Source organism: Apus apus, chromosome 5 (genome assembly GCF_020740795.1).
Source record: "Apus apus isolate bApuApu2 chromosome 5, bApuApu2.pri.cur, whole genome shotgun sequence".
In the NCBI taxonomy this organism is placed as follows: Eukaryota; Metazoa; Chordata; class Aves; order Apodiformes; family Apodidae; genus Apus; species Apus apus.
The window spans coordinates 13,484,111-13,498,319 of NC_067286.1; the positions used below are offsets into that span (position 1 = coordinate 13,484,111).

The 14,209-nt window shown below is 37.2% G+C and overlaps 1 protein-coding gene across 12 annotated transcripts in view; it reads right to left on the reverse strand.

The window, feature by feature from the left end:
• The window catches only part of SOX6 (SRY-box transcription factor 6), a 370,949-nt gene that overhangs the window by 146,954 nt on the left and 209,786 nt on the right, over positions 1–14,209 (reverse strand). For all 12 annotated transcript variants that reach the window (XM_051620577.1, XM_051620574.1, XM_051620578.1 and 9 more), the window contains one exon: positions 1,577–1,749. In XM_051620577.1, the coding sequence (XP_051476537.1) occupies positions 1,577–1,749 (173 nt within the window). The remainder of the gene's footprint in view (positions 1–1,576; positions 1,750–14,209) is intronic.

Genomic DNA, 14,209 nt, shown 5'->3' on the forward strand with positions numbered 1-14,209 from the left:
TGTGGGGCTTGCCACTAAAGATGAGCTCTCTTGGGCTTTTCTTCACACTGTCCCTGTGGCTAGAATCTCAGTGAAGGTGATAGAAGGATTATAATGATATTCAGCTTCAGAAAGAAAGTATTTTTAATTTCTTATTGAAATCAGAGACCACGTGGAGTATCATTCTTTCTGACTGCTGCTTCTTTTTTCTCAGATTTGCCCAGAATTGTTCGGAGCTGCTGCTGATGTGGCTGCTACTTAACATGGTGAGTTATAGCCCAGGCAAAGATGATATCTTTCTTTACTTGTTTAAAAGCAGAGATCTGCAGGAGTTCAGACTGCTTGTGAACAGCTTTTTGTACCTGCAGATACAATATAGTACCATTTGAATGGGTATTTCATGATGAAAACCAAAAATACACCATGAAGCATCTAATGTCAATAGTTCCTCTTAGATGGAACAGTACTGTGAAAGAAAATGTATCTGATACTCTGCAATGCAATTACCATAGCTTAGTCTTGATGTATAGGCTTGACACAGTAAAGTAGGGTACACAAGCACCATGTGGCTCAAATTCTGAATTTTATTTGCCTATTGGTTGAGCTACATGCTCGCTTCATTGAGCATGACAACCTAGTTTTAAGTGTCATTTAATTTTCATTTTGAAATATAATTACAAAGTGTTCACTGTAAGATATCACTCGTCTGCAAATGTGTCAAGATTAATTTGTGCTAGCTTATTCACAAGTGTCAATAGTTAATTACTGTGTCATCTCTGGATGGCTAAATGACATTCCAACTTCTGATTTTTTACACTGTTCCTTTATGTTATTTTCCATTAGGGGATGAGTCCATATTCCTACGTGTGGGCAAATACTCAAGCACATAAAATACCAGACGTCACAACTCATTAAAATCAACAGAGCATATATTGCTGTATATATCCTATAAAATACATTTAACTGAAAAGATAATTCTAGTAATAATGTCAGATTCTTAAAAACCAGACATTAATTTGGATCTGTCTGATCTAATGCCTAGAGGACTAGTGTATGGGATCACTTTTGTTACACTCTTGTACAGTGAGAAAAGGACAGCTCTTTGGGCAGCTGCATCTTTAAAAAGAACAACCAACCAAATAAACAAACAAACAAAAAAAAAAACAGGAAAAAAATACAAAAACAAACATCAAATCTTACTTGTAGGAGACATTTGAAGGTTGGGGGATGCTTAAGGTTTTTGTTCAATTATTTTCTTGTCAAAAAGAGAAAGAGTTAAATAATGGTTATAGTCTGTCTTATTTGAAATTCCCAAAACTGCATGTCAGTGCAAGAAACAAGAATTGTGAATTCTATCAAATGCCATTTATCTTAAGAAATAAATTATTTGAATGTCCACACCCACTTCTTTTCTCAGCATCCTAGTATATTTCCTTTTTCGGGGGGGGGTGGGGGAAGAAGAAAAAAAAAAAGTGCCATTTCTGAAGACATGTCAGCTCTTTTAACAAAAAGATGAAAGAAAACACCAAGCAGGACAGTGTTTATGGCAAGCATTCTCCATCAAACATTGTCACAGGTTTCTTTCTTGGAGCCTCACCTGTTCTTGCTGTTGGCGAGCAAGGTCCATTTGCTGCCGTTGTTTTTCAATTTGTGAGGCTGCCAGCTTTTTCTGTTCATCATGGGCAGCCAGGAGCTGCTCCCGTAAACTGATCAGCTGGGTGATCATGGTAGAGAGCTGTCGCTCTTTTTCTGCCAGGCTTTCTGGTGTACCTAAATGTGAAGGAAAGATGTACTGTAAATATGAAACAGGCAATAGAAATATTCACACCCCCCAAAAAAATGGCTTAATCACTAACAATGCTTATTTCAGTTGGCAGCTCGAATCTATATTTTACTAATCAGTTCCAAAAAAATCTAGCACATAGCTTTGCTGTGCCCTAAGCAGTGGACACTACAACAAAAATTGCAGCAGAAAAGATACAGAGTATTAATTGTTTTTTCTGACAGGAGCAATTAATGAAGCACTGCATACAGATAGCTGTATGTTTTCCATCTAAATCTGCCCAGCATGTTATATACATTCACAGTTTATTAGATAGAATTTTCCTTCCCTTTATATATTTTGGTGGGTTTTTTTCCCCAGGTATGTAAAAATGCTAAAAAAGAAAATAATTTAAATGCTGTTCAATGGAAGAAATAATTTAATAATTTATTGATAATTTCTCTAAAATACCCATATATCTGTTAGGTCATTTGTAAGTTTTGGTTATGGAATGCATATTAAAAATGAGCTCTGCTTTTCCCTAAGAGGAAGTTAGCCCTAAGGCTAACCTGAGAAAATGGCTTAAAAATTTTCATTTAACTTTCAAAGTTTACTCTACAGAGAGCACCTAATTAATATGAAACTACGGTACATTTATTCTTTGCACTAATGATGCTTAATGGTGTGTTTATGGGTAAATTGCATGGGTCTCCTAAGTACATGGTCCTTTTGCAAATCAATCCAAAAATATCTCTTCTTACGTATGAAGATATTGCTCTGTCACAAACAGCAATGTCAGCTTCTATACTTGAGCCATACACTGCATTTCTTTGTGTGAGCATGGCAGACCCACAGCTGTATAAAAGGTAACATAATTACTGTAAGGGAGCAGTTCAGGAACATTGGTAGAGCATCTGAAGAGGTTTACAGCTGAAAGGGGAATAAAGGAAGCAATCTTTTGTTGTATAGGAGAACTGACAGTTAGAAAAGTAAACTAAACCAAGAACTAGTCTGGTCTGTAACACAAAAATCAGCACAAAAAAAGAAGAGTATTTGCATCCTTCCTTTCCTCCGCTCACAATAGAGGACTGTGAAAAAGAAGGTGTGTGAGGAACAGGATCTGGGAGGGAATGGAAGAACTGTCACCAAAATTCTGACTCCACCTTCTTCCCAGTAGTAAGATGGATACCTTCTAGGGAAGAGAAGAAAGAGGTTGACAGGTTTCGTAAGGAGAAGGAAGACAAAGCAGACTCCTGCCAAGCATGTCAGAAGCCTAAGATGCTCTACTACTTACATCGTGGTGTGATGGGACCAATAATATTCTTAAACAGAACTGTATTTTCAAAAGCAGCATACAAGAAAACCTCTGTCTATTATAATTTCTTTCTGTGGAAAAAGAAACTGCATGGCTTAACTCATTCACTCTAAACAAACCAATAAAGGCTCCCAGAAACAAAGGGTATTTGTTTTTCTGTACACTTCTTAATTGCACTTAACGACATAAAGTACTGAAAATATTCAATTTCTTAGCCACTATTAACTATCTTAATTTTAAAAGAGTCTGCCACAAACTGATGTTTCAGTACCCTGTAATGCCAAATCTTAATTTAATATACATGTGACACAGCCCTCCGAATGAAGAAAAAATTAATAATTTCTGTTGTAGTAGAAGTTTTAGAAAGCACCAGCAATTTTCTTAGTCACAAGTAGTACGATGGATGCATGAAGTTAAAGCTGAAGGACACTCCAGTATTCAGACCAACTCTTTGCAAAACCCTAGCATGATATGCATGACCGAAGTGATTAAAGAGTTCAGTGCAAAAAGCTGATTCCAAATTTTTAATAAATAAATAATAAAATTTTAAAGCAAGCTTAGGCAGGTATGTGGCCAGGAAAATGCCTACACTGAAGGCAGTGGCTTGCCAGGATCCATTAGCTTGTACTGAGCTCTGCAACTTCAGTGTAGACTTACCTTAACCCTCTTAAAATGTATTATTCAGTGTTGAAGATTTGCACCATGGATTAAAGGTTACTTAGGTGCTTTTGTTATTTTATACTGAAAATAATTTTCATGGCTAAGACTGTTCTGCCAAAGAAAACCTCTCTTGCCCATCGTGACTAGAAGAGATCAATCACTCCACCTATTTTAGAAAGCTAATGGGAAGCAACCTGCACTGCCACCTGGGAAACCACAGACTGAAACTTTCACATCTATCAAGCAGCTTTGGCATTGCAATGTAGGGCCCTGATCTTCCAGTCATGAAATATTTTACAAACCCAAAGCAGATAGTCTTCTCATGTTCCATTTCCATATTATTCTGCATACTTTGTATTTGCTTCATAATATGAGCAGAAAGCTACCACAAAGACTGCCTGCTAAGGCTACAAAATGTGATTGTTTTTATGATTAGCTAGAGCCATTTGATACAGTTACAGCAAATGTATAAGGTCATTTCTTTTTCTCTTTCTGAATTTTATGCCATAGCAGGCAGAAGTAACTGTTCTTATGCAGGAATACATAGTAATTGTTTTTCTTTCCTTTTTCCCCCCAGATAAAAACATCCAAAATGTATGAGCCCATTTAAAGTACTCCACTCTTTAATTTGTACATACATTTGTGCTACATAATCCAACAACAGAATAGAACTGATGACCACAAAATGTTCACAGTGCTCCTGGAAAATAACGAGACCTCCATGAAGCTGCAGGACACCTAACCAAACACTGCTCAAGACAAGAAAATGCATAAGATGCAGAATGTGGTATGAACAGTGTGAGGGGGAGGTATAATTTAATTTTGGAGTGGAAAATCCCAACCATTCTTTTACAGTTTAAATACCAATAAAAAACAACTTTCTTAGAATGCAGACCAGATTGAGCTGATCTGGCTCGGCCAAGAGAGGTCATCAGTAGCTGTGTGCCATCATCATCTGTTTTGCATCCACTTACTGCAGCAAGCAATGAGATTCCTAAACTCATTACCAGTAAATAAACTTCTGTTGCTGCCTAAAAATATCTATAAATAAAATAAAAATATAGCTCTTTGTAAAATGTATTTGCCATGAAAACAGATAAAACAAAAAGCTTAGTGAAAAATATACAGTAAATATGCCAGCTTCCATAAAATATTATATATCACAGCTCGCTCTCTGTCCAACCCTATTCTCTTACTCCAAAGACAGCTGTAGATTTTTTTTCCACGGGGTCTTCCTTATCCCCAAAACACATCTGTCTTGAGTTTCTCTCAGATTTGTCAGGTGGATCAGTGCTCCCCAGGGCCTGCTCCATCTGAAGTATTTTAATTTGACTAAACACCTGATTTATTTTATCTCTCCGATGAGAAAGGCAGTTTGTCTTAATAGAGCCTGTCAGCCTACAGTCCCATTCACAGCAATTTACAGGCAGCCAGGGATGCTGAAAAAGAAGAGTGCTGTGATTCTGTATTTTATCCTTCTCCAGAAAGCACCTAAAAGCAGCTATTCACTGCTACTGCATGTGGCATTTTAGAACTGAATTAGCTTTTTATTCAAGTAACTACACTTGTTGTGAATAGCTTATCTGTAAAATTGCTACATTCACTACTGATTTTATTAACCTTTGGCTCTATCACAAAATGGTCTTCAGTTAGGAAAGACCTTTAAAATTGACACATTTTTCTTAGAGGCCTTTATTTCAGTGACTTCAGATATACTGAATTTGATCCATTGACTCCCTTTACCAGCAGTGTTTAAAATTTTGAGTGTTGCTGGGAGGTAGATAGTTTTTAAGGACTTCTTTTAAAAATGAAAATACAGTTAGTCTTATCAAAATTTCAGAAAAATAGTTCTTATTTGTCCTTTGGTTATGTAGTCTTGCCTTTATGACTATAATCATAATCTGAAAAATAATTTGGTTGTAGCAACATTTCAATTTTTCCATCTGTGCTTTTTGTTTTACCATTTATTTTTGTATGGATATGAGCACAAGCTGAGATAAAATGGTCAGATTGAACAGAACTAAGGCATCAAAGAGAACTTTTGAGAAATTCTGGTCATAGGTCAATCTAACCAGGAGAGAGAAAATAAAAAGTAGCTATAAATCTGCTAAAAAAGAGAGAAGGGTTCAACTTGTGTTCTAAAATTACATTCGGAAAGAATTCTGCTTGTGGCAAAAATCTACCTTTTAAAACTGATCAAAATATTACATGATTTCTGTTACACAAATTTGGAACAATCCTTGTGGCAAGTTGTCATGAGATAGAGGCAGAGTAATAACTGCTGGCAAGGGAAAAAATAAGTTGGAATAACTAAAAAATAGACTTCTAGACTTACATAGTATAATTTAAACTAATCTCTTTGACACGCAGAAAAAAAAAACAAACCACAAGATAAAATCAATTGAATAGAAGAAAAAATACTGGAATCATAAATAAGACAAAAATGTATAGGTGTGATGCAAAGCTTGCTGAAATAGGATTCTTAGTTCGTGACACCAAATTACTGTGGGTTCTTGAATGTGCTTGCCTTGGTTTCCCAACTCGCACAGAAAATAAAACACTACCAATCAGAGTGTTTTATGCCGGGCTAGTTAATGCTTCTGAAGTGCTTTGAGATCTTTGCATGGAGTCTCTACACAGCTGCAAAGTATTATTGGTTCTCTTGAATTCTGTGATTAGTGGTAAGACATGACAAATATCATCCTTGTTTATGCACTGCATCTAAACTAACTGTTGCCCCATATACTTACAAGAAATAAAAATCATTAAATCACAAATTATTACTCCTGTTATGTTTTTAGAATAAACACATAGTGTGACTTTTATGAAATCAAGAGACAGTAATATAAGAAAGAAGTGTGGACTTTGCCAGAAACTAAGGGCTTTAAATCACATAACTGCAGTTCCAAAGTATCATCAAAGTATCATCAGTATATAAGGGGGGGGAAAGCCTTTATGAATCAATTGCTCAGTTTTTTTGTTTTGGTTTTGTTTTTAAACAGACATTGTTTGAAAAGAAAGCAAAAACACAATGCTAGACATAAAAGAAAGTGTATTTGATCTTAGCTGCCCAGAGGTAACCTGGTTAAACCATTCTGTCTAACACAGCAGTCTGCAGCACACATCAGATAGGCTGTGATGTCTCTTCTTCACAGGCTCTGTCCAGCGTTTAGCATTTACCCTTTTTTGATTGGGTCACCTTTTAAATGCCACAAAACAGGGCAGCAAAAGTCAACAAAAATAAACAGGGAAAACAGAAGAAAGTAACAATCTAATGGAAGGGCTTTGGAGATAAAAGTCACTTTGTGAGGGCTGCCTGACTAAGGAGCCCCCTTGCCATTGCAACAGCATCTAATTTGAGTTCTAACTCCAACAGCAGTTTAAAAAGCTTTCCACTCTAAAGGGCCCCAAGTGCATCATAAAGATAAAGCATTTCAGTAGAAAACAGCCACAAAGACCTCTATTATCTTATCAGTCTTTGGTTACAACAGCGGAACCAATATGACTAAGTTCTGAATGACTTTTTTTCTCCCCTTCTTTTTACAACACTAGAATACTGGAATTTCTTTATTTCCTGATCAGTTAGCAATTGTTGATGTTCCCATATGCTACTGTCCAGACCTTACTCAATAAAAAGTTTTATAAATGCTTCCATTGTGCTTTGTAACATCCCAGTGCAGAAGGCAGCACAGCAAACATGTCCAGCATACAAACCACACCAGGCAGCTTCTCTTGTGAAGGTGTGAGATTCCCCTGCTCTGTTATGTCTCAAAATTATTCCGTGTTTTAAGCTTTAAGCAAGGAAAAAAATATTACCCTGTGTCCATAAACAGTAGTGGGAGTTAATGTTAGGAACAAATGAAAATATTCTGCAGAGCAAAATCTGCCATGTTTAGAAAAACAAAAGATGGCTTAAGTAAGCTATGCTTATGTGAAGGATGGAAATGCTTGATTGACAATCTGCAGAATTCGTCCTAGTTTCACATATACCAAACCTCAGATGTTTAAGACATTTCTTAAGTGGGACTGATTTGAAACTAACATGATTCACAGAACAGGAGAGTTTTGTTACAATCCTAAACTTATCCCAGGCCAGACTGTCCTAGACTAGCCCTAAAATTGCAGGTAGCAGAGTGAAATGATATTAACTCAGTGAGTTCATGATGGCCCTTCATTTTCCCATGTCAGTATGCTCACAGACAGGTGAGGTAGAGGGCAGGGCCCCAGGCCTGCAGGGCTAACTGCAACCCTGTCACCACAGCCACCTCTCTGACCCTGTAATAAATGTCTCTGACCCTGCCAGCATGTCTCACAGCAACCGTTCGGCTCCTCCACCTCCACGCCACTTAGTTTGGACCACACCAAAGCTTACATCCAGTCTGCACTTACATCTTGTGTAACTGGGGGAAACTGTACCTGTGTAGAAGACTGATCCCTGTCCAGATCTCTCCCTGACACAGGTCTGGGACAGAGACAGGAGTCCCTGGGCCTAAGTGACCTCATAGGTCCCTCACTTTATCATGGCACCACTGAGTGTTCAGGTTTGTCTGTACCCTATTCAATCATTTAAAGTGTCATACCCAGTTGTTTTTTCCCTTCTCAAAAGAATTTGAAGGTTTTATCTTTTCTTCAGACTTCACAAAGCACGTAACAGTTCATTCTGCATTAAGAACAAATAAGTCACAGCAATGTTTATAGTAATGCAGATGAACATTTCCCCTAAAGATTTGCCATCCTGTGATGGCAACTGAGGCAGGCTTATCTGCTTTAGCTTTTGTTAGAAAATGTTTAAATGTTAGCTTTTCTCCTGCAAATAAACACATCTTCTGAGACAATGTTTCTTTTGTGGCTTTTAACTTTTTTTATTTCATGTGTATGCTGCTCTTTTTGTTCTCACACTGTTTCTTAGCAATCCTCAAGTGTTTCTTGAGGAATATCTTATATTCAGAGGCTTTCTTCCTTGTCTGTTTTTCACAACAGTTCTAAACAAAACAAAGCAATACGTTCAAAAGAAATTGGATTGGAAGTGATTGGATCAACAGAAACAGTTCACAAGTTACTACCAAACAGCTCCAAAATAATCTGCTAGGGAAAGGATCGGATTGAGTAGTGCCTGGTCACCTCATGGAGCAGCCCAGTGACACATTGCCCCATGTTTAAAGATGTGGTGAATCCACAGTTGAGTCCTAAAATGTAATCCATGTCAGGAATGTAGGAAGGAATGTGATGATAGCCAGAGCTCCAGCCTCCCCCTCCTCCAAACAACACTCAGCAAAAAGCAGAATTCCAAAAAACCTTATGGACTCCTTACTTTCTTCAACACACACAAAAAGAATGTCTCTGTCTGACATAAGCCTTGGAGGACTTTAACTGTGTTTAAAGGTTCTGTTACTATCTCCTATATACAATTCTACTTCAATATTGTTTCCTATTAAAAAAAATAAAAAGAGGGGAAAAAACCCCCAACTTTAGTAATTTTCTTAGAATTATCTCTAATTCCAGAAGAACTTGTCACCTTACATTCTAAAATTATACTAGAATTACATACTAAGTGTTAACTCAAGTACATATTAAGTGTTAATTCATGTGCATGGGGAAGAAAAAAAAATTACAATTTTTAAAATTAATTATTCCTAGGGTTTTTCAGCAGCAAGTGGAGATTTGGTTATGAATGATTTAGTGCTTCCAGTGGGTTTATAAAAGCTTCATATATACTCCATACGAGATGTTAAGCCTCTGTGAGAAAAATACAGGATATAAACAGAGAAATATGTATTGTATATTGCAGCTGAAAACTCACAACCAACCTGTTCTTGCTGAATTAAAATATAAAGATATGGCAGAAGCCACAGGCTGTGAGTAATCTGTACAGGGATAGAAACACTAAAATATGATGTAAAGAGAAAAGAAAAATGAATAGTTTTATGCTAACTATAAGAAAACAGCCCAGGGCATAGCATACCAAAATAAAATTATCATGATAGTGCCATACAGAGAGAAAAATATGTATTATTAATATTATTATTGACTCTAATGCTCAATTCCAAGGCTTTTAAAGTAAAAAAAAATTACAAATAAAGAGGAAAGATGGCCCATCCATTTAGGGCACTCATTCAGGACGTGAGAGAGCTGGAAAAAATCAGAAAAATCAAGTTCCAAATAAACAATGATGTTCACAGAATTACCAAGAATCACAGAATTACCAAGGCTGGAAAAGACCTTTAAGATCATCAAGTCCAGCCTATGACCAACACCACCACATCAGCTGGACCATGGCACTAAGTGCCACATCCAGCCTTTCCTTGAACACCTGCAGGGACGGTGCCTCCACCACTTCTCTGGGCAGTCCATTCCAATGTCTAATCACCCTTTCCATGAGGAAGTGCTTCCTAATATCCAACCTAACCCTCCCCTGGAGCAGCTTCTGGCCATGCCCTCTTGTCTCGTTGGTTATTGCCTGAAAAAAGAGCTTGAAAAAATGCTCATAGCTTCTTCAGTACACTGAAATTAACAACCCAGCAGGCCTGATTCTCCCTTCACATTATTTATACATACATGTAGAAACAGAAACTTCAGTAGAAATATTCTTTATTTCCAATGGTGTGAGAACTGATCCCCGTGTTCCCATAAATAATAAGTGAAGCCAGTTTTTCACCTTTCCTATTATTTTCTCTCTGAACCTGACACCAAACACATGGATTCTCTCATCAGCTTCAGCTGGATTTTGTAATAGTCAGAGGACCAATAGCAGACACATCAAATAGATGTCAAAGAAACCTCATCACTGAACATTATGAAATAACATTGTTTTTAATTATGTTCTACCTCTCCGTTTCTACAAATCTCCCTGTATTAGGTATGCATAAATATTAGTAAAGAAGTGCTTATATATATATCCTATAGCACCATGCTGGTTTTAGGTCTGAGACTGCTTTGTCCTGGCAGCATCATTTGACACCCAAAACGGCACATAAAATTAGAAATTTAAATGAAATTTCTTATTAAAGTCATAATTTTCTGCATTAACAACTTCTAGCTTAATCTGAAACTATAGATATGAAACTGAGAATGAGGTGCTTAAACAGAAAAATAATGCCCCCCCTTTCACAACAGCTTCAGTGGAATTCCAACACAATAGCATTTTGCCCTAAACATTATTTTGCTTTCTGGATCATTCTTTCCTTTTGTTGTGTTTTTTTTTTTCTCTTCTGACTCATAAAATTTACTGTATAGAATTTTGCTGCACTAGTACTGTCACTATATCTTAATTTAGTTAAGTAATGTTTTAGATGTTTTAAATCAATGGAAAACCCCCACCCTTCATTTCCAGAGAAGAAGAAAAGTATTTTATTTCTAGATTAATATTCACACCCATGTCTTGACATGGAGAAATGGATGAGCTGACATAGAAATGCCAATCCATGTCTAGTATTCATATAAAACATTGCAGTAAAAGGTGTAGGTAGGCTACTTTTCTGTAACTTCCTCTTTTAGATGTGAAATGATACTGTGTTTTGTTTATATTCAATCATAGGTAGTGTCTTCTTTGGAATTACAATGGTGAGAGTCACAACTCATGTCAGTCCGGAATAAGTAGGATCTTAACAACCAACACAAAAAAATTAGGAGTCTACTGAAGAAAAGAATATAAATGGAGAACTCAGGACTGATTTTGAAATGGACTGTTCTTTTGTAACAGCATACAGCTGGATAAAAATCATTTTGTTTCCACATTCAATTTCAACTTTAACAAGTGATTTCTGAGTACCAAGATACTCTTCAAAATGAATCTTATTTCTTTAATATGTAAACATGATACAATTTTTCATTATTTAAACTAGTATTTCATCCTGTTGCGATGCAAGTGCAAAACCCCACTTGTTTGGAAGGAAGAAGTCTCCAATTAAAACTTTTATCTTTGATCAAAAGGATGAACTGAATATCTGTTCTATCTCATCTTATTCTGGAAAAAGAATTGTATATGTACATGCAAAAACATTACTGGAAGAAAGCTGGGTTTAGAGGAAGTTAGTTTAATACCTCTTATGGTGAATATAGCTCACATGAAGTAAATTACATCTATTTCCCTATATAATGGGACTCATAGTTACTTGCGAATTCTTTAGCTCTTATTTGTCTTTCATAAAAAGAGTTAATGATGTAAAAGAAGCTTTTGCTTGATGATTTTTTTTTTGTCTTCTCACGTTGTCTAAAATACGGACTAATAATGAAAGATGAAAAAGAATGATAAGTTTTAAGTTTTCCATTTAAATAGCAAGCTACAGAAAAGGAGGTTTTAAATTTTTTTCCCCCTGCTTTTTTTCACTGTATTTGCAGAAATAACATTATTCTTCTCTTTAAATAGTGAGGAATACTTTACACTGTAGTGTCTATAAACACATACATGGGCTGATGGTAAGAAAAGGTGACATCTGAAGTCTGTACAGCTTTCATGTGTATTCCCACAGTTGGACATGTGCAAATCAGGTGGAAAAAAACCAGCATGTCATCACTGTATCTTCCTGTAGGGATAATCTAGTTTTAAGGAGGATGGCTTTACCAGGGGCAAATCCTGCCTCACCAACCTAGTGGCTTACTATAACGAAGTGACTACATCAGTCGACCAGGGAAAAGCAGCGGATGTTATCTGTTTGGACTTCTGCAAGGCCTTTGACACGGTCCCCCACAACATCTTTCTCACGAAATTGAAGAGATATGGATTTGATGGGTGGACTGTTCAGTGGATAAGGAACTGGCTAGATGGTCATGTACAGAGGGTAGGGGTCAACAGCTCTAAGTCCAGATGGAAAACAGTGACAAGTGGTGTGCCTCAGGGGTCCATCCTGGGATCAGTGTTGTTTAATATCTTCAATTAATTGTATTGACAGTGGCATTGAGAGCACCCTCAGCAAGTTTACCAACGATATCAAGCTGGGTGGTGCAGCTGATATGCCAAAGGGACTTGGACAAGCTGGAGAAGTGGGCCCAGATGAAGCTCATGAGGTTCAACAAGGCCAAGTGCAGAGTTCTGCACCTGGGCTGAGGTAACCCAAGATATGAGACCTCACCTAGAATACTGCGTCCAGCACTGGTGCCCCAAGCACAAGAAAGATGTGGACCTGTTGGAACATGTCCAGAGAAGGGCCACGAAAATGATCCGAGGGCTGCAGCACCTCTCTTATGAGGACAGGCTGAGGGAGTTGGGGTTGTTCAGTCTGAAAAAGAGAAGGCTCTGGGGGGACCTCATAGTGACTTCCAGTACCTGAAGGGGGCGAACAGGAAAGCTGGGGAGGGTCTTTTTAAAGGGGCTTGCAGTGAGAGGACAAGGGGTAATGGTTTTAAGCTGAAAGACAAGAGATTTAGGTTAGAGATCAGGCGTAAATTCTTCAGTGTAAACGGGTGGTGAGACACTGGAACAGGCTGCTCAGAGATGTTGTGGGGGGCTCCATCCCTGGAGGTGTTCAAGGTCAGGCTGGATGGGGCTCTGAGCAGCCTGTTCTAATGGAAGGTGTCCCTGCACATGCAAGGGAGTTGGAACTCAATGATCTTTAAGGTCCCTTCCAACTAAAAAAATTCTGTGATTCTGTGATGCAGTGCCTTATATTGAACCTGAGCATCTGTGTACTAGGAAGGTCTATGAGAACAAGGACAGGAATTAGTGCTTTTCTCTATGGCTGCATGAAGGGAAGAGATAATTTCCATAGGTGCCACTGCAGCTTTCTTACAAAAAGGCTAATCAATTTACATGTTACGATCCACTAACTGGAGTTCATTTGCCTTAAAGCTAACACTGAGGATCCCACTCCAAAACACTCTAGGAATCTTGCCTCTCTTCTTGTACTAGAAATTGTAACACAAATGATCTTTCGAGGTCCCTTCCAACCCCTAAGATTCTGTGATTCTGTGAAATGCATTTTTTTACTGCATCCAGAATGCACAATATACACAGGAGAGGATATGGGCCCCTGTGAAATGTACTCTGACTTATGATGTCTCAGAGTTACTTTTTACATCTTGTTAAATAAGTTACTTCCATGAGTTTTTAGTTAGTAGTTATTAGCTACACCACTCAGAAATGCCTAAATATAAAGATGAGGAGTATTAGTACTGCAAGATTTATATACTTTAAATATAAATTTTAATTTTGATCTTAATTACATGTTCATCTTTCATGTCTTACAAATACAAACAAGTATATCAATGAAAAAGTTATATTTGCCTCTGAAGATTTTTATTGCCTCTGGTGATAAGTAATGAAGAAGTAAAGTTTATTGCAAAACAAGGACATTAGCATACCCTGTCTATCATGGAGGCTGTAAAGAAGAAACTTCCTACTGCATCTGAGAAGAGACAATTTAGTCAAAAGCCTTTGATATGTATGGAAAAGCAACAACATTTTATGCATTTAGAATGTGCCCACAGAAGTCAGTTGAAGGGTTTACAGTTATTTCAGTGGGCTTTGAACAGGTCCATTGATATCTTTATTAATAATG